Below are 25134 nucleotides of genomic sequence, written 5' to 3' on the forward strand. Positions count from 1 at the left end.
CAGACATGGCTGTTTCTGTCCCTGCCTCTGCCTTCATGACCCCTGGTTTCTGGGGTAGCATGGGCTGTTCCAGTAGTACAAAAATGTAAGCCACTGGAAGCAGCTGATACTCCTGGTGACCCCTAGTCAACATCCATGAATTGTATCCCTTCCCTATACCCCAATCCTGTCCTGCGAAGTGCTCCACTGAACCTTATCTAGGTTTGATTAAAATAAATAACTTTACATACACAGATCTACGCCTACAGATGGTGCTGGACTGGTGTTAGCGGCTATTTACCGAATCCTTGAGATGAGGAGGGGATGTGGCCTAATGGCCAGAGCTTCCAGCTTTCGAACTGGGAAGCCAGGTTGGAGTCTCGCTGTTGGCTCTACATCCTGTGATTTTAGACAAATTACTTATTGCCCCAGCGCCTAAAAACATAATGTGTCCTTGTGTAATGTAACAGGTGCTTATGTAAAGCTCTCCAAACTGCGGCTCGAGTTCTCGCTATATAAAACTGCACATAAATAAATAAAATGGAGGGGTGCCAGGCACTTACAAATCAATTGCTTTGTCTACTTCCCTGTGTCTCAGGATTTTTTTTACCAGTTGGGGCCTATTTGCCCGCTTCCCTCTGCAGTGGTGTTTATTTGCTGGACTGTTTTAGTATGTTGCGTGGATAACCTATGTGCAAAATAGCTATATTGATATTAGAAATTTTCCTTTCAAAATTATGAAACATTGAACGGGCATGAATTACTATCAGCATTAAAAAAGCCACTCTTTCAATGTCTTTGTCATGAAGCCATTTTTACTTTGCACAGATCAGTACATAGCAGATATTTCAGAAAGCGGCACATTTTATAAAATATCGAGTCCCTGCGGGTGAGGCAGCCTGTCCAAGTCAGATGGGATTTGTTCTCGCCAAGGGGGTATTTTTCTGAATTCTTCACACCTCCTGCAGAAGAATTAAAAGGCAACCATTATCAGAAGAAATGCACAAAATAAGAGCGTTGAAGGTGTGGAGCTTTTATCAATTTTATTGCAGTTCTGCTTACCATATACATGTCAAAGTTGGGTTGAATTACACAGTGCGGAATTTGTGCTGGGAGTTGCAAGTGATGGGCCCTGCAACTCATTTTTAGGGATGGGCTTCTTTTTCATAAACAGACTTTTGACTCAGAGCAAAAGAGAAAAGAATAAAAGAGCAACAGAATGAAAAAGAGAAAATCAGATAATAGGAGAAGGAAGGAATGAAAAAGAACTGCAAGAGCCAGCTAAACATACTTAAAGTGTAGGATGCTGTAATAGAGAGGTACTCAAGGTATGCGACCCTCGGGGACCCCAATCCTGGGGCTGGCTCACTATCTGTGTTCAGGTGACCCCACCCAGGGGACACAGTAGTTTCTGTTCCTGTAAGCACGCGGACAGAGAAGGCATGTGTGTTCCCACCCAGCGGGAGCATTAAAAATGCTTCACAGGGTGGGAGCAGATATATGTTTCCCTGCCCGAGCTCTTGCAGGCCGAGAAACACAGACTGCTCCCACCGGGTGGGAGCATAAAAAACACAGATGCTCCTGCCTTGCGGGAGCTGTGCCAGCTCCCGATGCACTCAAGAAGGGTGCATGCAGGGATCCAGTGGGGCCGCTGGGGCACTGAGGCTCCCCTGCAGTCTACAACATAGTGTTTTGTGGGAGCCCCAGGTAGGCACCGGGGCACCCACCAGAGGTCTCTTGGGATGGGGTCCCCGGGGCCACTATTGGATTGGGGAGTGGGACTGCGCACCCTTCTCCCCTTAATAAATAAAAAAGATCCCAAGCAATAGCATCGCAGGAGCCTCGAGTGTCTTGGGGAGGGTGGCTGTGTGGAGGCTAGGAGAAGGGGAGGTCACGTGCTCCCCTCACCCTTAAAAACAAGCATTTGCAATGCAATAGGTCTCGCATTTATACGAGTTTGAGCTATTGGCATTGTAAATGACAGTGCCTTTTATTTATGTTTTAAAAAAAAAAAACTTAAATAAAAAGCATTGTCATTTACAATGCCAATAGCTCAAACTCGTATAAATGCGAGACCTATTGCATTGCAAATGCTTGTTGTTAAAGGGAATTCAGAGACATGGTAAGATCTTATTTGCCGGAGAAACTTGCCAATCCAGTCCCTGCCCCAAGAGGCAGACACCAAATGTTGCCACCCACACTGCGCCTCATAATAACCGTAGAGCCCTGGAATGTGCCAGCCCCTTCAGGAACAAACAATGCCCTGGCTTCATTAGAATACAGCTGACATTTGCAACGGCACACACACTTCCCAAGCGGACGGCAGCAGGGAAAAGCACCCCAAAACTGAAACAAAAATGCCAGCAACACGGTCCTTAAAAAAGACAAAAACCACAGAAAAGTAAAAACTCTCACTCATGTTTTAAATTTAATTATACACTTGTGGGCATTTAATTTGAAGGTCTACAAAAAATGCACATGATTTGCTGGATAAAACAGCAGCTATACTGCAATCTCAGTTGCCAAAGTTCCTTCTTAATTAAACAACTAAAAAGCAAAAAATAAATGCATGTGAAAGCCACAAACTATTTGTAAATATATAAAGTATCGTGAAGTGAATGGTGTTTTACATGAATTTTTGTAAAATTGTTTTCTTTTAATAATGGCCCGTTTTAGAAATGAAGGAGAAACGCTTAAAATTAAAATCGGCATTTGAAATAATTGTGTTTCAGCATTTCATTGACAAACTCAACCAACTCTTCACCCCTCCCCCAGTCCCCTCGCAGCACACTGTAGTTAGCCTGCCTGCAACTTGCAATGCTGGCTTCAATGTAGCATGGAGGCAAGGTGCGGTTTAAAAACATGATACGTCCAGGGTGAAACGGCCGATGTTTATGCGCACAATAAATCACAGCGAACAACAAACAACAAGCGCGCACTGAAGTTGACGAGGAGGGAGTGGGAGGGGGAGTGGGGGCGGGCACAGTGGTGCGGGACATCAAAGGGGCCGTGAAAGTGAAAGAAAACGAGTGCTTTCAGGCTGCCAAATGGTGCGCGCGCCCGGGGCACATGCACTGTATTTGGAGGCCTGAAAGCACTCGTTTGCACTTCCAAAACTCGCTTACTATAAGTCTCGCCAGAGCAGCGCTAAAGCGCTGTCTCAGGCGAGACCTAAAAAGGACCTGGAGTATGGGGTCCCTGGGGCATGTTGTGGCTCAGGGAGGGGGGCCGCACGCCTTCTCCCCTTTCTGAAAATAAAAGCCCCGGAGGAGGGGGTTTGTGCACCCTTTTCTCCATAAAAATAAAAATGTCTGGGGGGGGGTCCTCAGGACCCTAAAGACTCGAGGAGGGGCAACACATGCCCTGCAACTCATAAAAAATAATGCAACTGTTGTAGATGGGTTCCCAGAGGCCTGTAAAGGCTTGTGTGAGGGGGCCACTCGCCCCTCTCCCAAAATTTAAAAATGAAAAAAGATTTGCTGGTTCCTGTTGACACCCAGGATAAGTGCTGGCAGGGGAGCTGGCATGGCGAGGCTCCCCCTGAGGCCCCTTGGGTTGGTGTTGCCAGGCCATGTGTACAACCCATGCTATACACAGACAAAGAGCGTACACGGCTTGGGAATGGCAGCCCATGGGTTGGACGCAGGGTCTGGTGCGGTGTGGGGTGAGCGTTTTATACAAAATACCCTAGGAATTCACTGACAAAAACAAAGGTTAAAGGGACGTTATAGTTAGATGAAAATGTCAGTTAAAACATTCCCTTTTAAACTAACAGAACCACTAAATTTACCAGTTATCGTTATCTCAAATAACTATAACTCGTGCCCTTAGGTAACTTTAGCTCGCCCCCGCCTTGCACTGCAAATTACCCCACATATTACATCACTCATGACATGATCAATGATTTCATTGATAGCATGACTGTAACATCTGAAATTACATCATTGATAACAGGACTGTGCATGGTTGGGAAGCGCATTATAGTTACCTTGGGCATGAGTTATAGTTACTTGATATAATTATAACTGGCAGTGGTTTTGTATCGTAGGTGGGTGTTAGATGGTGAACAGGGAGAGGTTCACACATTGATGTCTGTGCAGCCTCTGGCATTGTTAAGGGACTCAATCTGTGCCAGTGGTAAAAGAAAGATTTCTGTACTCACTAGATGCTGCTATGAAGACCCTGCCCTCCAACATAAACGTTTTGGCGACAAGGATGGGATAGATCATCTCACCTGATGAGGCTCAGGTCGTATGTAATAGTCTCTTACACTACTCACTTCAGATTACATTTCTGTTAGGAACGCTCAGAGAAACAGCACAGATACATTGGCTTGATGGGTCCTTTTGCTATTCTTATTGTATGTATCTTATTAGAAAAGGGTGTATTCCCTTTTGCCGTGAGACAGAAAATTGGCTGTGGCCTTGACTAACGGTCAAACTGTTAGCGAGTGTGTGCTACTATGTTTCATTTAGTTGCAGTGATTATAGAATGGTGGCCAGCATCAGGGCATGTACCTGATACAGTTTTAAACCATTGCAAAGCTTAAAACAATAGATTGTGGATCTCGCTGAGCACAGAAGAGACACAATATATCATGCCGGAACCTAAACTTGTCTTTCGTATTTGAAAAGGGAGCAGCATTTTTTATTTGGCTTCAATATTTGCTTTGTAAACTGCGAACATTGTCTAAAAGCAGTAGTTTGATCTACTTTCTGCCTACTTCCTGATTGGATGCAGTAATACGCCTGACGCCCTTCAAAACAAGCGAAACGGGTCTCATGCTCTTACTGCTCTTCTAGGGTGCTGTGTCCTTTGCTCGTTCATTCAATTAGCTGTAGCTGTTTGGACCAGCAGGGAGTGAGTACTTATATGATGCACACACAGCAGATCATCAATCATGAAAAGACCCAGCCCCGTCCCATAGCTGCCAACTGTCCCGTTTTTGCAGGAACAGTCCCGGCAAGACGGAGACTGTCCCGGGTAATATTGTTGCAGAAACTGTTCCTCTTTATTACACACAGGTACGCCAACAAGAACTTTCTATCTGCAGCAGCCCTGTGCTGCAATGTGTCTGTCCCAGGATTTTGTTTTCAAATGTTGGCAGCTATGCAGTCCATCCTTTGAAAGGAAATGGCTAAAATGTATGTGTGGCGTCACCATTCACAAGGCAAAACAATACATTGATTATGTGTATGTTACTTCAGAAAACATTTCACTCTCAGACATTCGACTCTGCACGGCCTGGCATGTACCAGAAGTGATTCTATCTTTACTCTAGAGATGGACTCACCTGGAATCCCTTCCAGGTCTGGATCTCGTGAAAGAGCGCGTCTCCTGGACAGGTGGTCTGCCCCAGCTGGCGGTGGCCATATATTGTGTATCCTGGAAGTAGGTATCCAGCGCCCACAGCGCACTGCAGGAAGTGGTCCCTCACCAGGTCCAAGGCGTGGGCCGGAGGGAGCTGGGAGGTGTAATCCCCAATGAAGCTGACGCCGTAGCCCACAGCATTGTGCCCCTTGGTGTGGGCTCCCTGCCATGTCCAGCCACGGCCTTCATAAAGGTACCCATCAGCCCCTACCACAAAGCTGAAAAAATTGAATACTCTGTTATTGTAACATAATAACATTGTGAGAAGCATTTCAAGATGAAATTACAGCTGATGAAACTGAGCTGAGTGCAGTTCTGAAATCAGAGTATATCGCTCTTTCTTTGTCATGGCAAGTCCTTGTTTGTCTACATAACTCAGCTACACAGCTATCTGCTTGTCCACACAAGCCTCCTCGACCTTTTCCTGACAGGCTGTGGTGGGCTATGCATACAAGGCACAAGCACTCTTCCACACATCCCACAGTTTGCTTTAGGTAAAAGGCTGGCTCTGCTAGGGAGCACATCTGCTATGCATCAGAATTAAAAAACTCACTCTCGATAACTGTTTATTCACATGCACGGATGTGTGAAAAGTGCATCTCTATTTTAAATCTATGTGAGTGCATGTGGGTGTTCACATGCTCACTCACATGAGGGTCCTTGTGAGCATGTTGTATCATACACAAGGTAGTCTCACATTTGCATGGGGGCATGGCCCTACACAATAGAGTTAAATGCATTGCCTCTGCCACGTGCTGTATTATGGACATTGGTGCAGAGGCACAGGGGCATTGCACCAGAAAGAGGGGGCACACAGTTAGTGAGCCACCTGAGGGCGCCCCTCTAGACAGGAGTAATTACAGTCCCTTTACCCCCAGGCATTCCCCTTCAGGGGGTAAAGTCTCTCATTGCACCCGCCTACAGAGGATCTCTGTCCCCTTTAAACCTCCACTCCAGGTGCCGTCTGCACCATTAAAGTTGGACCGGCTGCTTCAGTCAGCACTAATGTGCTGCCCCCTTGGCAGTGTGAGTTTGCAGCTGCTCTGGGAGCAGCACATTATCAGTAATGTCCATCCATTGCTTGTGCCTGGCGCACATAGTTAGAGAGCACAGCGACGCAAAACAGGGACAGTGCACCCTGACAGTAATACAGCCCCAGATCAGTTTGCATCTGTTATCTAGGACTCAGAAGTGTTTCAGAGGGTGTGGCCTGTGGGGTTATCATCTGTGATGTTCCATGAGGTCTGTGAACCCAAAACTATATGATGTCACACTCAGCCTGCGGCCTCATGCTGTGTTACGTTACACTTGGACTGCAACCTCACCCTATATGATGCAACGGAACTCCTCGCTAGCTTTACATAACTCAGTATTGAAAAAAATAACAGCTAATTGACCCTAAATTTGTCGTTGTGTTTTTTTGTAGCTGGTGAAAGATAAAGTATACACTGCTTTCTATGTCCAGGTAAGTTGTGCAAGGCTGACCTATATCCAGCCTGGGTAGTATATACTAATGTCAATTCATTTGTACCCTTCTGGCCTTCACTAATACTAATACCATAACACTCAGAGGCGGGGCTGTAGTTCACGCAGGCTGCATAATAATCCTCTTATGCTGCTTGACCCGCTTACGCTCCCATATCACATAGATCTGCCACAAGCCGCTGGCTGATGGGGGACTTTAATTTAGGACCACTGCATGCTCCAACGAGCTACTTTCGATGATTGCTTCTTGACATCTCACAATGACAAGCAGTTATGAGATGATATGAACAAAGGCTGTCTCAGCAGATCTCTCCCCATTTCTCCCTCCAAACTATGCCTGATGAGGACCATAAACTTTAAACTAAAAATCTCAGAATGGACAACATGGTGGGGCGACCAGCTTACTGGACTGTGATCATGAGAAATACCATAAAGAGACCTACTGAGCTGTTGAAAGCTGTAAGCTTACTGAAAACGATAAACCTATCTCTAAAGCTTCATTCATCACACTGGTATGTGTGGCGTTCCATAGCACTATGGGGGAAACATCATTTACCACGCAGTCTGAATCATACAGTGCCTTTACAACGCAGTGTGAACAACGACTGAGTCTTTACCACGTGTTCCTTTAACACTCACGTCGATACAACGACTTGCTTTAGGGAACTCTGTGCTGGACTGGTGTTGGATTTTAAGTCCATCCCCTTCCCTACTGATACACAGATTGGAGTTGGAATAGTAAATTATTCTATTCCAAAGTCCAGCGCTTCTCTAAGGCAAGTTGTTGTAATGACTTACGTGCTAAAGAAAAGTGTGGTAATGATGCAGTTGTTGTTCAGACTACGTTGTTAAGGCACGCGTAGTTTTGGCATGTGTGGCTCTGCCATAAAACCCACTATAGCCGCACTTTCATGGTCCTCACGCACAACATGGTTGCAGTTCCCATAGAGGATCAAAGACACAACCCTTTCAGCCAAGCACCCTAGTCAGTGTAGCATGATACCCATATAGGCAAGCACTTCATCGACCCACATAGGGGTAGTAAGCGCCATATAAATGTTGCCATACAGCACAATACAGAATGCAGGAGTCCTAGGCCTGCCCTAATTTGCCGATCACTGGGCACTGGTAGTACTATGACAGACACTAATGACTTCAATAAGAGATGACCCTTATTTCCCCAAGTAACACTGCTCCAGGAGTTACTGGGATGCCACAGAGTTACCAGAGAATACACGTGGGATGGTGAGGGTCCTCTCAGAAATTAGGAAATACAAGGGGAATCTGTAATTTCAGTTCCAGTTCCTCATTCCACCCAGGAACTCCACCTGAAGGAACAGCAGAATGACCAAGGATCTCATAGTTCAAGGGGCCAGTAACTTCTGTTACTTGCCCTATGTGAATTAAAAGGATTTTACCAGGTGGACCCCTCTGGTGAAAGACACAAGATCCTTAGAGCGACTATGGATCTCATAATTTTGATGGGGTCAGTAATTCCTGTTACCAGCCCTATCAGAACTAAAAATAACACTTGGAATGAGGGCCTAGGCGCTAACATTCTGGACTTTTGCTAAAAGACATTCTGATTGGCTTAAGTCATAGAAGAAGGATTACATAGAATGAACATAAGAAAAGGTCTGTCTCCCTCAAAATGAGAATAACAAGCATTGGCAAAGTCTACAATTAATGTGCTAACACATGCTGCTTTTGCAGATTAAGGAAGACACAATGGATGGAGCCAGCAGAAGCGGACAGAGAGGGGATAGTTGGAAAGTATTTTCTCATGTAGTTCTGTGGAAGCGCTGAAGCGGAGGTGGAAGGACACACAAACAGCCAATAATATTTAGTGAGATATGAATAGTCCATTGGACTGAGCCAAGAAATGATTATCAAACTCTCAAACCAGTGGTTGAAAGAGGATGGTAGAAGAAAACCAATAATTGAAAAGGGCAAACCCAAAGCACACTCTGTGGCCCAGAATCTAAGTTCGTCGGAATTAATGTGCTATTTATCATACCTCATAAATAACAATACCCCGGGGTATGTTATTTATCGGTGTGATAAATAGTTCCTATTCCGAGTATTTGGAGAATAACATGGATTTTGGTACAACAAAATCTGCATGGTACAGTAAGTACCGTACACTTTTTTCCTGTAAAATTTTTAGATGTCAAATTTTAAGGAAGGGTGTGATATTTAACACACTTAATAATTACCGGCTGTGTTAAATACCACACAACTCTGTTTTCCATCCCCTGCGCAAACAGGAGTTTGCACAGGGGATGGAAAACACCGACTTACTCGTAGTCAGGGCCTATATAAATTGTTAGCAACAGTTGTGTTTGGCAGCTAGGATGTCAAAAACAAAGACCTTAAATAGTCTTCGCTGGGGTTGCACACTCACTTGAACCTTTTTTTTCCAAACCGCTGCACTTCCACCCCAAAAACTATGTGTCAATTTAAACATACGCAGAAGATGCCCTATTGCGTGATTCCTGAGGCCGTATTATGCACTGCGATTGTAAAAGGTGCACCGGGCGCAAGCAATCACAATGCACCCTATTATGTTGTATGCGCTGCCCCCAGGGTAGCCTTGAACTCGCGCTGCCCCCAAGGCAGCGCATTCATGTGAAAACACGAATCAGCCGCTCTGTGTTTTCACAGTGCAGGCGGCACCCGCCTGCACTTTTTAGAGGGGAATAGAGATCCCCTTGCAGGTGGGTGCAATCACCCGCCTGCAAGGGAATTTCTCGGGGTCCATGGGACCCCCTTTATCCCCTGCAGTAGGCTGCAGTCAGGAGACGCACTGACAGTGCGCCACCTTTTAAAAGCACACTGTCAGTGCGCCTCCTAAGGGCTTCTTTGACTCTGCGCCCCATCTGTAATATGGCGCTGGCACAGAGTCAAAGTAATTCCCTCATTTGCATAGGGCACGCCCCCATGCAGATGAGGGAACACCCTCTGAAGGTAGCGCTGGCGCATTATGTGCACCAGCGCTATCGGTATTATAGAAGGGGACGCACAAGCATTTGGGTACCCTTCTATAATACCAAAGTCGCCCGGAGGCACGCAAAGTGAGTGCAAATGCCCATTGCGCCCCTGGGGCAACTTATGTAATACGGCCCCAGGTGGGTTTAGCAAAAATAGTGAAGAAAGGAGGTGAGTATGCAAAAATTAACCACTTTGCAATAATGTAAACAAAGACAAAAATGATCCCAGTAGGTACAACCCTGAAGAAAATGACATTGTCCTGCTTGACAAAGTACCCCCTATTATTATTTAAGTTCAATTTTTACTAACGTGTTTCATGCACATCTTTCCAGAGGAAGATTTTTCTAACGCCTGCATACTAAAGAAGGCTAGTGGCCACAGACAGTACCAATGTGTCCGATTTCTGCTGTTCTTTGATTTTCTTGGCAGATTGTTTGGATCAAGGATTTTGCCAGGCATGGAACTCCACCCCCTTGGGTGCATTGCTGGACAGAAGCCATAGGCGTGCCCCATGATCATCAATGTGCATCATTATTTCCTCCATGGACTGGTAAGGCGCTCAGCTACAGATGCAATGAAAACCTGAGCCTCTGCTCTCCCAATACCTGATGGATCAGTGTTTCCCTTCAGACCCATGTGCACCAGCCCCCTTCTCACTTGTAGCCGATATCATCCCAGCCGCGGTCATCCTGGTGGAATCTCTGCATGCTCCGCATGTCCGCCGCACACTCTGCGAATGTTAGGCATGGCTGGCCGGGCTCGTAGGTGTGGTGGATGTACACAAAGGCCAATGGCGTTTTGAGAAGAGTAGGAGTTCCTCTGTAGGGTTTAGCCTCCCACATGCACCGTGGTATAACAGCTGGACACTCTGCAAAAGCAACATAAATATATTATACAATGGTGAGGAAATGTAGTGACTGGAATGTATAGAGAGATCCAGGTGCCTCATCTCAACTACTTGGTTTCTCTTGGCCACTTACTCTCTTTGCAGCGCCACAGACTTCTCACTGGCTATGACTAAACAATAGGTCGTTCGCTGAATATAGTTCCTCATTTTGACACACCACTTCTTCTCACATGTCGTCCGTGTTTCAGCCCTATACAGATCATTAGGGTGAGGAACATGCAACTGCACCCCAGCAAAGGTCAAGCAGTCTGAGGATTAGGCAACGTCCACCCTCCTTCAGGGACACAAGGCCCAAGAGCTGCTACGGTGAGTTCTGGGATCTACCTATAGATATGGTCGGACACGTGTCCTCAGAGTAAATCACAACTCTCTACTACCTGATGTTGTCATATGAACGGTACTAGGTGATTGTGGAGAAGATTGTACCAAGGAGACCTGTTCTGGAGGAAATAGTTACTCAAAAGGACTTCCCTAAATTTTTTCCACCTAGAGGGCATTCCGCCGCTGTCTTATTCATCCTGGTGAATCCCCTGCATGTTAAAAAAACAGTTTTACAGGATCACGTAGATCCCATGTTTCTCGTTTATGTGCTAAAATCCCCTCCAGTTCCATCCCACCAGGATGCACGTTTTCCTCTTTCCTGTCCACTCTTGTTTGCAGGATGGGCACACCGTAGCCCTCTGATTAGCGTCATCTCCTCATCCTTCTTCCTAAACCGGTACTCCCTTCTCATTCAACTATGGTATTTTTCTGTACCAGTATCCTGTTTGTTTACCTTTACCATTATATCTCTGTCCTAACTACATCCTAGTATTCTACCCGAACCTTTTCACAAGTACCTCAACTACACTATACTACCTCCACCACTAACTATACCCAGGTACCTCTGCTCCTGCATAAAGTTCAGTAACGTAATCCCATCTGTAACATAGTACCACTTACCTATGCCTCAGCACCTCTATTGACTATGCTCTTATACCTTTACATTTATACCTGCCTATGCCCCAGTACTTCTAACCTTCCATATGCCAAAGCGCTCCACTCCTATCCTAGTACCACATCTGCATTTCCCGTTACTGCTGCCCATTCTTCCCCTTTAATTCTTGTTCCCTACACACAAAAAGTCCTCATTTTTTAAATTCACCAAAATAGAGGATCATCAGCCTAGAGTCATCGGCATGGTGGTCTTCGATTTGTTTTATTTACCAAAATGAGCTACAAAAAGTACATATAGTACAGAGCATGGATGAGATCTAAAACACCTGATCTACTAATGAACCTTGGTAGGTCAGATGCCCACACCACACGGAAACAACTGAGCATCTGCTCCCATCTGTCAATATATTCATTCACTGCCTTTACTGAACTCACACTTGGTCAATAAATGATTACTAAATTAAAATAATTGGAGCTAGGATCACCTGTTCACAGAACACTACAGTAATTCTTGGGGAAGCTTCCATCCCAAGATATCCCAGTGTTGCTCAACCTGGACTCTTTTTGGTCTGATAGTGCTGTGGTGCACTCCTGCTTATTGAACCTACACTTTCCAGGTGCTTGTCTGCACAAAATATAAACTATCCCACAAAACCTACCACAAAATACTTTCTTGGGAAGCCCTTCTCTTTCCTGAGACAGCTGTTGTCACCTTCATGTTAGGACAGCGGTGTTCAGAGTAGGCCTCGGAGTGGCGGATCCAGGACAGATTATCAGGATATCGACCTCGTTAAATTTACATACAATAACCCTAAACTGAAATCTGCTTAATAAGTGGTTATCATACAACTCTGACATTCCACTTCCTCTTATCAACCAGTGATGGATATCTGACCATAATCACCAGCACTGTATCCTCTGTTTCGAGGGTAACAGCATCTCTTAGTTGCTGAGGATTATTAGACATCAAACATCTGATAAAGCATTGTAATTGCCACCGATTCCATCCCTCTGCCTCTCAACCTGTTAATATATCATGCACAGGCATTAGTATCTGTGTGTTCCTAACCCAAACCTACTCAGAGGTGCAGAGTAGCGTAAAAGTCCACAAACTGAGCCCTCGTCAGGTGAGTCGATCTTTCTCACAATAGTTTACCAGATAACGCCAATATCTCGGGCACACCACCTTCCAGTTCTGAGCTTTGTGTGCTGTGAACAGTAATCTCAGTTCTTATCAATTGTACAAACTGCATTAAAGATTTTAAATTAAATTATTTGCAAATGAGAATCCCATAGCTGGAACATGGTGTTTCCGGTGCCGTGGAGTCCCATGGTAACCCCCGTCCTTGAGAGAGAAAAGGTTCAGCCTGTTTGTGAGGGGTGACATGCCACCTCCTACCTTCAGGTTTATCCTGCCCATTGAATCCAGACTAATCCAGGCACACCTGACATGAGTTCAAGAACGTATTCCTGGCTTAGGTGAAACCAGGCTCATTTGTGATGTTCCCAGTTTGGAGACCCTAAACTGCTTGGGTGCTGCAATGGGGCACCAGCTGGCACTGTTCCTGCTTACTGGATAAACGTTTGCCCTCTTTCCGTATATGGCTACGCCTATGTAAGAATGCTGGTGGTAACGAGTGCGCTCTCCAAGTGTGTTGAGTTTATCAGCTCACGAAAGGAACTACCTATCACTTCAGGTCCCCTCCAAATTTAGGGAAAGCATCCCATGGGAGAACTGGCCTAAACCTTTGCCTGATACTCCATGCTCCAGATGCAAGGCCCCAGTGTGGCTTCTACTCTGTCAAGTAACAGAAGACACAGTTTGTCCAATCACAGTGCGCTCTTCCCTGTAACTGAGACATCCATCAGGAAATGATACACTTATGCTGAGCAGGAAAATGTATCCTGGCATATGCCAAGAAGATCCAGTGCAATGGCCTTTTAAGTGCTCCTGGTCCTAAATGTGCTTTAGTACTTGTTAGCAAGACTCTGATACATACATTCTTGCCAGGTTTCCGGTCCAGTGTTTAAAGAGGCACTACAGTATGGCATACTGTATGAACCTGAGAATATATATCTGCATGTAAATGATTCTTTTTTTCAAACTTCCTAACATAGAGTTTAAGAAGATAAAAATATATTAAATGTGTGTGCAAGGAGCTTGGGTGCATGGTGGGAGTGTGCACTGAACCTATTATTGGTGCACAGAGAGAGTGTGCTCTACCTAGGTATTGATGAAACTCCTGCACTGCTCTCTTGGCGAGAGTAAGGAACAGGCTGTCTTCCGCTGGACCTTGAGTGGAGGTTTGCGTCTCTGCTGCCTTGTACCTACATAGCGCATCCTTCACCTGCTCCTCCAATCTCCCACGGTCACAGATAGCCAGAAAATTTTGACGCCGGAAGTTGCTCCTTTTTCGTGCTTGCCCAGCCAATCCCTGTCCGTTGTAGTACTCTTTCAACAGGACGCTCAGCTTGACTGATGTGGCCTTCTCTTGAGCTAAGTAATTCCCTAGAATGACTCCATCGAGTGCACCATTGATGAAGGCATTGGTGAGCTGCGAAGGAGGCCCAGTCAGGGTGAATACTTGTGGCACGGACACGCTGTCCCAGCATCCATCCACCCCTACTGAGGAATGCTTCTTGTTGACATGGAGCTGCAGGTAGGCATACCCCAAGGACTTGGCTAGTACCGCACCACAAAGATGGTCTACTGTTTCAAACTGCTTTTGATTTTTGTTACACAAGGGTTCAGCAGAGTGACTTGATGCCCCGTCTTCTGTTTCTCCAGCAACATATCCTTCTACAGGAGGGGGCAAATGGTGAGATGGCTTCTGAGCCTTTGGACTTGGACTATTCTTTGGAGAAGTAATGGTAACTTCTTGGTGTCCCTTCAACCCAGCTTCGATTCCTTCCAAAAGAGGAGCAAACGCTACAGTCGTGCCGTCGGCCGTCAGGACCACCCCGTGCTCAGTGGGGGCTTCCACTCTATGACTCATGAATTGAGAGACAAACCGGAAATCAGCTTCCAAAAGTGGGAGTTCCACTTGTGTGGGTGGTGTCCCTCTGTCGCTGGCCTTGCGGAGGAATTCAATCACATTAAGGGTAGAGCCAGCTGGGTGACCAACTTCGAGATCATGTATCATTTTGATGGCATTCTTCATGTGGAAAGTATGTGAATCTAGAAGATAAAAACAGAAATAAGATTCACTGCAACAATATAAAGGATCAAATAAGGTACTGTGCTAGTTGGTTTTTTCTTTTCTCACATTAAATGCAAGTGAGCTAAACTTATGCTAACCTAGATTGTGTTTACACTGTCCTCCATCTTGAACCGATGTCACAATGTATCACGTGAAGACTACTGCTGATGTTATTGTTCTACCCAAAGAATTGTGAGGCTCACACTAGTAAACAGAAAGTGTTCCCAGAGACTTTCTCCTACTGTACCCAACCTAGAACATTTCAACTGTCTCGAGCTGCTGCTATACAATGCATCATTTGAGTTGCATGAAAATACTGGGAGAATGATTGGAAATCCAATGTACTACTACCATGAGAGAATCTTAGCAAACTGCGTTAACAACGCATGTGAAACAATGCATGGCGTTACAACGCGTTTTTTACAACAAACGTGGTGTTAGTTTGCATACCGTTACAACGCAGGTCGGAACAACGACTTGCGTTGTAAGGGGCAGAAGGTTTTGGATTTAAAACCCAACACCTTCCCTACTGTCCGCACAGACTGGAGTTGGAATAGTAAATGATACTATTCCAACATCCAGCGCCCCTTACAACGCAAGTCGTTGTTCTGACTTGCGTTGTAACGGTATGCGAACTAACAACGCGGTTGTTGTAACGACCGCATTGTAACACCATGCATTGTAAACGCATGCGAAATAAGGTGGCATATTCGAGAATCTTTTTTTTTTTTTTTTTTTTTTTTTTTATAAAACCTTTATTTAGCACTGTGTACAAGACAAATACGGGCCTACAACCATCCGGCCGGCCTCGACACTTCTGAAGCTTGATAGCAAAGTATATGTCCACTCGGTGGCACGGCAGCACATAGAAGCATACGACCTATGTTACAATCAATCCACGTGCACCGAGTGGCAGGAGACAGCAAGGTTAATTTTAAAAAAATTTTTGTAAGGAGATACAGAAACTAGAACGGATCAGCGTACAGAACAGACGATCATATGATAAATGGGTAACAGCCAACAGGAGAGTCAACTAACAGTGAACACATCTAAAATGGCGGCACGAAACTATAATACCAGGATATAATAACGCAGCGAGGTGTGCCTCCCAGCCGCTACCCTCCTAACAGCAGTCCCCCCCACTGACCCTAGAAAAAGACGTGAGAAAAGGACGGAAAAAGAAGGCCCATAGAAATAAAAAATGTGCCGAAGAAGACCCCCCACCCTACACGCATGCCGAGGCTATGGCCTACCCCCCCCCTAGCTACGTGTCTGTCGCCCCATAGGAACCCGAAATGTAGAATTAAGAAAAGAAGAAAGGAAAAAGAACCATAGAAAAAGAAGAGTGCACTACCCTATTACTCCCAGGAAAAGGAAAAGCGGGGAGGAGCCCACCCCACTGCCGAACTCCCGGACTCCCGCGCCGCCCGTACCTCCTGCGCCATGTACAGCACAGTATCAAAAGACCCACGTAAACCCGGTGGTCCCGAAGCAATACCCCCCAGCACTTCAGCACTTCACAAGTCTGCCCCCCGGCAGAAGAAGGAAACAGGGGGCGAAATCACAGCGACATGTAGCAAAAAACAGGTCATTAAAAACTACTCAGCCAATATAGCAAAACGTGTATCAGTCCAGGTCTCCGTCCGCCGATCCAACCAAAGCGACAACAAGCCTGCCATCACCCCTGTCCGGACCGGCAGATGTGGTTCAGGCCCGTCCATTGCTGCGAGTCACCTTCAGCCAGGACAAAGAGACAAGATGGCCGCTCTCGAGGAAAGGGGACCATAAAGCCGTATCGTACCGCAGGGTCCCAAACGCAGCAGTAACATGCCACAGAAGCTCCAGCGATAGGTGTCAAGAATTCCTGTCATACAAGGGAAACACGCCCTTATGTAAACAGGAGAGCTGTTACATAACTCAAGGGAAACACGCCCTTATGTAAACAGGAGAGCTGTTACATAACTCAAGGGAAACACGCCCTTATGTAAACAGGAGAGCTGTTACATAACTCAAGGGAAACACGCCCTTATGTAAACAGGAGAGCTGTTACATAACTCAAGGGAAACACGTCCTTATGTAAACAGGAGAGCTGTTACATAACTCAAGGAAAACACGCCCTATAAAGGGAGGAACCGGGAGGTACAAGGCTGTCGGATATTGTGTTTACACCGACGTACCTGCTTCGTGAAGAGCAGTGTTCCGGAGTGGTGCTCCAGTAAGGCAAGAACGGAGGTAGGTCGAGTCGTTACTCCCTGGGCCGTGTCTTGCCCCATCGTCACCTGTGAAGGACCCGGAAGCTCTACCGGTCAACCATTGAGCTTCGCTTTTTGACTCGGCTGAGTCCAAGCGCAGTGGCGCTTTTGCTGGTTGGAGTCGTAACTCCCAGCCCGACCAGAGACACAGGGACTGCCAGCTGTAACGCACACCAGGAGGTGTTTGCCGCGTTACAGACTCGGAAGTCCACAGGATCGATCGAGCGGCTGCTCTCGGTTCAGTCTTCTTGCTTGTGATTGGGGTATCGGTGACGCATCACCAGGAGGTGACTCCGCGTCCCGGTGCAGTCTGAGGAAGAGGTTGAGCGGCTGCTCCCTTCAGGTAGAGATCCCGGCTGGGTGTTTCCCTGACTCCTCGATTCTCCCCAACACTCTTCGTGCCCCTCACAGCCTACCGATTGGCATTGTCGGCCATTTCATTTCTGCCCTCTGTTGGCATACGCCGGGATCGGCGTATATGCAGAGGACGGTTAGGACCATCCGTGCTGTGGGCTGGTAACGTACTTAGCCTGGAGGATTCCAGTGACTATAACTTTTGTTTGTTCTTTGTATTTTATTTGCCTTCATTAAAAGAACTAACCCTTCACAAGTGGTTGCGTCCTCATTGTCGTGTCTGTTAAACGATCCTGAGACGTTCAGGGCGTTACAATAGGTGCCTTCAGGGTAACATCTGGCAAGGGAGGTGAAAGGCTAGGTCTCAACAGGTAGTTCGTAGGCAGAGTCACAGCGTTCAAAATGGAGGGTGTCCCTGCAACTGTATCCGTGTCGATGGGTTGATGCGTTACATTGTAGCCAGGAGGACTCCGCGCCACCGCCCCTCCGCTCTGCAACATTGTTTCACCTCCAGGAGAAAACATGGGCGGCGGGGGATCCTCCAGCCGGGGACGTCCCGTTGCGAACAGTGCCTCATCGATTCTCCGGGTCAGCGCCCAGCAAGTACTCTGCATTGCCACTTTTAACGCCACGAGGGCGGCCAGTACATCCCCACAGGTCGGGTCTCTCAGTACCAAGCATCGGTCCGCCCTATCCCGCTGCTCCTCCGATGCGGCAATCAGCTCCGGGGCACATGGGCGCGCAGACCCTGCGAGTCCAGGGTCAGCCAGCGTCTCAGCAAGAAGAACAGGCGCCATCGTCATCTCCACTGCAGGCACTTAGTAGCGGGACAAAAGTGACCATGTATACCGGAGATCCGAGGATGTAGACACCGGAAAAACTTCGTGCTCCACTCGGGAACTGCACAGGGCGAGAGCGCCCCACGGTTGCCGTGAGGACCGGCCGTTCGCCGCAGGAAGACACTTCAAAACGGAGTCCGCTCGCTTTTCTTCAGGGTGGCTGAGGAGAGCTAGTATTAGGGGGCTCCAACGTCGTCCACACCACTGCCAGCGCGGGGGGGAGTCCGACCCGGACGTAAGGGTCCGACTCCAGTCGCACAGCCAGCGTTGTCACCCCCGCGACCACCCGCAGTAATCCAGCTCAGCACCCCGTCCACATCCCTCGGCGTCCAGCGGCGGCCATCCACGCAGGGACCAGGGGGAGCGCCGGAGGTCGAAGCAAACACCGAGTCTGCTACCAAACCCGCCGACAAAGGTGTCAGGAGAACGCCAGTCACTTCAGTGCCGGTAATCCGCGGCGGTAGAGCGGCGCAGGTCAGGAGAATTGATCAGGATTATCAAAGGAAGCCAGACGGTCCACGGAGCCGGGAGCTCAAGCGTCCGTCCCGTCGGCCATCTTGGCTCCTCCCCGAGAATCTTTTAATGTATTCTGTAGTAAAACGTTTCTTCTAGATCGTTCCTGATTGTTGGGCATCCTGAGAACCATGTAGCCATGTAGAATGTATGATCGTCTTTGTCTGACATCCTATAAAACGACATGTAGATTCTGCCCCCGAGCAGCCCTTATTCCCCATCTTTAGAAGGCAAATCTTTTCCAGATTTCACTTAGAACTGTACTGAGTTCTCTGTACGTTTGATCTGTACACTTTGCTGCTACTTTTAATTACGGCATGTTTAATTTGAATGCCTCTTAGTTCTTTATATAAAACTTTAAAATGACAACGCTTGTCTGTCATTCTTGCAAGAACGTTCTACCATTTGCAGTTGGACTTGATCAATTAAAATTAGTGATGGCTCCAATCGGGGAGCACCAAAGTCCGAATAGGGTATACACCGCCTTCAGACTTCCGTTGGCATGCTGCACGTGTTGGATTTTAGGATAAATGTGCGCGCTGACAGATTAAGGGTTAGGGCCAAGAAGGTGAATCGTTATATTACATTGGTGGGAGAAAGTCAGTACTACCCTATGTAACAGGGGTTCTTTATTGGAATCCAGTGTAGCAGCTAGAGAAGGCAGAACTGGGACTATTTGCTTTTCTAATCTCCACAGCCCAAATGAAATGGGGATGGGCAGCGGATGAATACTTGTGCACAGTGTGAGAATCAACTGTCAATCAAAGTAAATAAATTAGTGACATGGTCGAACAGTGGCTTACAGCCTCCCTCCCAGGTGAGTTGGGCTTTAGAGTTACCTTCAAAATGTCTTTGAGAAAGAGCACCATGTTGTACATTTTGTTTATTTCTGTTCAATGTTGAACTGAATTCAATCGATAATAGACTCACAAACAAGAAACAAATGCAGAGGACAGAGAGAAAAGTAACAAAGCCAAGTAAACAGCGAAGCTGTACAGTCTGTAAACCAGCACAGGGAGAGCCAAACCTCAGGGCGAATGTGTGGTACAAACAATAGTGCAATAGCATGAAGGAAACATCAGTGTCAGCACAAGGTCAGATATTGTTTACAGTGACACAAAATCAGTAAATGAGAATGGCAAAATGATCATCCGTTGCAAGTGAAGCAACAATCCGAACCTGATCCGAGAGACAAACCTGAAGAGCGACATCCAGAGCTCGCCGCAAATGCCCTCAGTAAACCCACACTCTTCCAAAATGCACAATGAATGGAGAATTGTCTTATTTCACCACCCACTCTCTTGAGTATCAATACAAATGCAACAACACAATACAATAGAATTAAGTAGGACTTAATTTCATAACGTTTGTTAAATAAATGTTTTTTTTTTATGCTATAAGAGCAACCTGTCCGGATTCGGAAGGGTCACACATTGCGAGCGACTCGCGCAGTAGGGAAAGCCTGGTGAGTTTAGAGGAGATGCCAGTGGAAATTGGACTCACGTAAACACTAGACTTCACAAATGAGTTCCACTGCACAGCCTCACTTCCTGGATCACTGATCACTTGTGGGGTATTGGTAAGTCAGTATTTAGAGCCCAATCAAAATGGAACAGAACTCTGACAAGGTGTTGTGCCGTTACGGTGATTTTGCGGTCCTTACCATTTACTGTCATTGCAGCTTTGTTGTTTTGTCTCCTACAGAGTTCCAAGTGATTAGGGTTTCCCTTTAGTCCCTTTCCTTGGTCCTCCTGGCATTGTGGTTTTCTTGTGATTTCCTGCCTTATACCTTGATCCTTGTCTCCCTACTGCCATCCTGGGGGTGCCCGCCAGGTACTCTGGTCTGAGGGGGGGCTCATCACCGCACAATCTGCTGTGAAGCCTAATTCCATCTGGTTACCTAGACTTTCTGACTTACTGCGCTGTCACCTTCTCGAGTCCTAATTGTCGTACAGCTACCTTAACTACAGGTGTACGAGTACGAGTCCATTTGATAGAAAGTCACAGAGAGCAACCACATCACCTGAGATAGATCCACCTAGAGGTTGAATCCAGTCCTTGTTTTCTTTCACCCCTTTTCCATGTTTTCCCCTAGTTAACTTCCCAATAACTGCTCTGGCATTAAGGAACACCAGGACAGCTCTGGTCCTTTAAAACCTGACACAACCCCACATACCAGTTTCTTTAATATCTTCTCATTGATATGAAATACACACACAAATCCATCGCCTTGAACATTTTGGACCATCCTTGCGGAAAGAATCTTAAATTTGCTGATGATTGAATACATCACATGATGAATCTACTTCTCTCCTGGTCGGACTCATCTTCTGGGGGATTTTAATTTAAGAGGACGTTTGCACAGCAACCCAACCTCAATTAACCTATCAGCCCTTCTATACAACCACAACCTCACACAACACTTGAGGTCCCCTCCCACAAGCACTTGGGTATCTGGAACCTATTATCACTGAGAAGTTAAGCAGTCCCAAACTAGTAGAGTGATCCGACCACTCCCTTATCCTCTTATGCATCTCCAATCAAGTGTCCAAAGTCTAAACAGAAGCCCCCTCAAAGAATACCATGGCCTAGACGTCTCAGAAACATAGACACAAAAAAATCTAGGCTCTGGAACCAAGAGCAAGCTTGATGCCCCAGTCATATATGACAGAAACAACATTCCAGGTTCTACAATGGAGAGCACTAGGACAAAACCTTGTCCAGCATCCTCAGAGGTGACTATCGCCAAAAGGAAACACACAAAGAAATGAATGTATTGGTACTCCAGAGAACTTAACAATGAAAGGGGACTATCCACCTGATTGACAGAAGATGGGGAAAAAACAACTTCCCGTTTTAACGCCCCCTAAAATCCAAAAAGGCATAACTACAAAAGAAACGTTCTCAAATAAAAAGCAGACTTCATCAAATCACAAATTGATACAGCCGGGAAAAAGTCTATAAATTATTTTGGACTCTTATTTCAGGTCTTGGACATAGGGAAAGATCAAAAGAATTTGACACTTTCTTCAAAAACAAATTCACCACTTTTGAACAACAGACTGCGCTCAATCATCATGTGCGTTTATGACAAGAAAGATGCAGGCCTCCTGGTCGGGGTTCGAACCGATCTCAGCTTCTGCCTTTGAGGCGGTCATAACTAACACCAAACCTTACAATTAATCAGACAGACTGATCCATTCTTACATACTCAAAATAAGCAGATCCTAGTCAGCCCCACATGGATGAAGGTAGTAATCTATTTGTTAAAAACAGGGTTCACTCCAGACTCTCTAAAACTGGAATCATTAAGTCGCCCCCCAAAGAAACCCCCAGCAGATGTGAGCAAGGCGGAATATGTTAGCGCCATTAATTATCTCAATTTTGTCACTGAACGTCTTAAAAACTATGTAGAAGTCCAGCTTAAAGCTTTCCTCACCAGCCATAGAACAGAGACTTCCACTTTAAACCTTGCACATTACATATTCCATATGATTGACCTCAATGAAAACTACTACCTTGCTCTCTTTGACTTGTCTTCAGCCATCGACATAGTCTTTGTGACATTCTTCTACGAGGCCCTTAAAGAAAAAGGAAGCTTGACCTTTAATGCCGCAACCTAAGCCACAAAAGGAAGCTGTCACGCTGTATGCTGTACTGATGATGTTCTGTTTTAAATGTAAAACGCAAAATAAAGTTTAAAAAAAAAAAAAAAAAAATAGTAATCTTGAATGGAAATGTCCTCAAATGGTGTCAGTCTTATCTATCAAATAGAACAGAGTGCATAAAAGTACACAACCCCTCCTCGAAAAAGGAGCCAGAGTCCCTCATGGCTTGATATTGGCACCTCTCCTCTTTAATATCTATTCTGTGCTATTTTTTGAAATAGTCATCATCTTAATGCAATTAGCCAACGCCAAACCTTACACCCAGGTATGCCAAGCCAAGCAGCAGGGTTTCCTGACAAGCTGCCTATGCAAAATCGAACAATGGATGAGAAGCAGACATCCAAGATTGGATGACACCTAAATCGATTTGTTTTTCCTCACACCAAACAAAAATTGTCCTCTGGTTGAATGCTCTAGAGGAAGGGCAGCTTCAACCCCAATACAGCCGACTCACCCTAATCTGTTTGTTTTATATTAGACAAGAACTTCAAACTGGGGTCTTATTTCGAAATTCTATCCAAACATGACTTCCAGTTCCACCGTCTGAAACTCCTGAGGCAATCCAGGCCTTCCATTGCCAAAGATGAGCTTACACATTTAAATCCAATTTAAAGTGACCACATGCCCTGCCAAAACCGAACACAGCTGGCAGTCTCATGAACCCGAGAAGAAGAGGGAACGCCACAGCAAATGTCCCCCGGTCCAATGAAAACACGCGCACAACCACGTACACCAGAACCTTCTCTGAAAATGCCTCTGATATGGTCGGAACCTTTACAAACAATTAAGGCTGGCTCCCCTGCGGCCGCTTTACAAGCGTTTATTGAAGCGCCACCTTCTGATCAGCCATCTGGCTCAGTCTATCCCCTGCTTTTCTCGTTCAATTCATTGTCTGTCCTGAAATCTCACCCCTTTTCCTCATCTCTATCTATTCTCCGTCCGAGCTGAGCTATAATCTAATCTCGGCATCCTCATGTCCGATGTTGTCACCTCCCTCACAATTCTTTACTGCTAGTGCCAACTCTTACTGCCAGTGCACACGCTCTCTTCACAGGGCTAGCCTCACTAAATATACACTTCCATCTTGATAACTCTGACGTCATCTCGTCTCTGCTTGGAGATTGCTTTAGGACCACTGTAAGTTTACTTATCAGACTACATCTCTCGTTGCCATGCCAACACAATGATATTTTGTTCTCGAAAATTATCTTACTTTGGGAAAAATATTATTTACTAACTGTATCACTGGCTGGTGGGACGTCCCACCAAAAAGTAAGGGTGGGGTCCCTAAAATGGGCGTGGCCTGCACAATGAAGGGCGTGGCTTGAACACGTAAACTCAATTTTCCATAGATTGCCACCGTGCCTTCACAATTGCAGAGAATCACAAGTGCAACTGGCATATGTGATCATTGCCTTGGGCACTCTATAGAGAGGCCAAGAATCGGATGGCCATGTGTTCTGAACACCTATTGTCCCACTGTCAGTCACTGAGAGAAACTCGCACTGGCTCACCTCGATGATGGCCCCTGTAAATCACCTGGACGCAGGTCCAGCCCTTGTCAGGATAGCGCCCTGGGCGGAAAGATATGTGGCACACTCATGTTCACTTCGTGTTCACAGCTCAGTCCCTGGCTACATACAGCAGTGACTGGTCTCTGAATAAAAGCACTCCCCCCGCCAACTCACCTGAAGCAAAGTTGTTTGCTGAGGGTGGGGAGGTGGGGTGCGTTGGAGTGCGGCTGGCCGGCTGCAGAAGATGAGAGGGAAGGGGTCTGACAACGTGTGAAAGCAGCGCATGCAGCATGTTAAAAACGTACAAAAGTACTTCACACTGAATCACTGACACCGAACATTTCCGTGATGTATAACGCGCCGGGCACTGTAGTGAGCCGCAGGTGGGGATTCACGCCCCCTGTACACCACCCCAGGAAACACTGGCTCTTACCGTCACTCGCCTCAGCCCAGGGTCCCAGGCAGCCCAGCAGGGCGGGGAGGAGGCCGGCCAGTGCCACCAGCGCGGCCATTACGCAGGTGATATTCACAGCTCGCTTCGGTCGGTGTACGAGGGTGCTCTAAGGCAGCTTCAGAGCAGGTGCAGCTAATATCACCTGTTCTTGCGTGCGTGGAGATAACAGCCACAAAAATCAATACCAGTGCATGAGTGCAGGCGCTGTAAATGTACCTATTGCGAAGGTCGTGTTGTTGATGCATTTCGACATTCACGTGTGGCTCGAAGCCAGAGACAATCCCTACGCGCTCCGTGAAGCAGGTTATACAGAAATAAGCAAATGTGCACTACCACGCTTCGTCTGGTACAGTGCCAATATTTATAAGACAATAAGGGCCGGGCCCAAAGCTTTGTTCAGAAGGCAGTGACGGGTGCTATCGCAGCTGAATACCAGTGTCTTGGTTCCATCGTCTGTATGCCAAGGGACCTAGCTTATCAGTGAGAGTCGAGAGGTGTCAACTTCAAATTTCCCAGCTAAAAAAAAGTTGCCCGCAGGGTGGAGGGGTGATGGACAGGGTTTGGGGTGGACCGTTCCCAGCGTTGGATTGGGATTAAAAATCGTCCCGGGCACGCAAAAAATAAAAACCGGCCCACATTTGCATTTTGCCTTTCCGCAAAACACTGCTTCGG

At 46.5% G+C, this 25134-nt stretch overlaps 1 protein-coding gene across 1 annotated transcript; it reads right to left on the reverse strand.

The window, feature by feature from the left end:
* Nucleotides 1-776: 776 nt before the first annotated feature.
* PGLYRP2 (peptidoglycan recognition protein 2) lies at nucleotides 777-24676 on the reverse strand. Its single transcript, XM_085654355.1, has 5 exons — nucleotides 24442-24676; nucleotides 13893-14846; nucleotides 10483-10693; nucleotides 5273-5567; nucleotides 777-941 (listed from the first exon to the last, which is right to left on the reverse strand). Exons 1-5 carry the CDS (start codon nucleotides 24518-24520, stop codon nucleotides 933-935), a joined length of 1548 nt encoding a protein of 515 aa, XP_085510481.1. The 5' UTR covers nucleotides 24521-24676; the 3' UTR covers nucleotides 777-932.
* Nucleotides 24677-25134: the final 458 nt, after the last annotated feature.

This window comes from Triturus cristatus, chromosome 4_1, assembly GCF_964204655.1.
Source record: "Triturus cristatus chromosome 4_1, aTriCri1.1, whole genome shotgun sequence".
NCBI classification, from domain to species: domain Eukaryota; kingdom Metazoa; phylum Chordata; class Amphibia; order Caudata; family Salamandridae; genus Triturus; species Triturus cristatus.

Coding starts and splice junctions, on each gene's coding strand:
- PGLYRP2 (XM_085654355.1), bottom strand. CDS start 24,520: ATGGCCGCGCTGGTGGCACTGGCCGGCCTCCTCCCCGCCCTGCTGGGC. Junction 14,847..24,441: donor CTGGGCTGAGGCGAGTGACG/GTAAGAGCCAGT, acceptor TTTATCTTCTAG/ATTCACATACTTTCCACATG. Junction 5,568..10,482: donor TGGGATGATATCGGCTACAA/GTGAGAAGGGGG, acceptor CAATTTTTTCAG/CTTTGTGGTAGGGGCTGATG.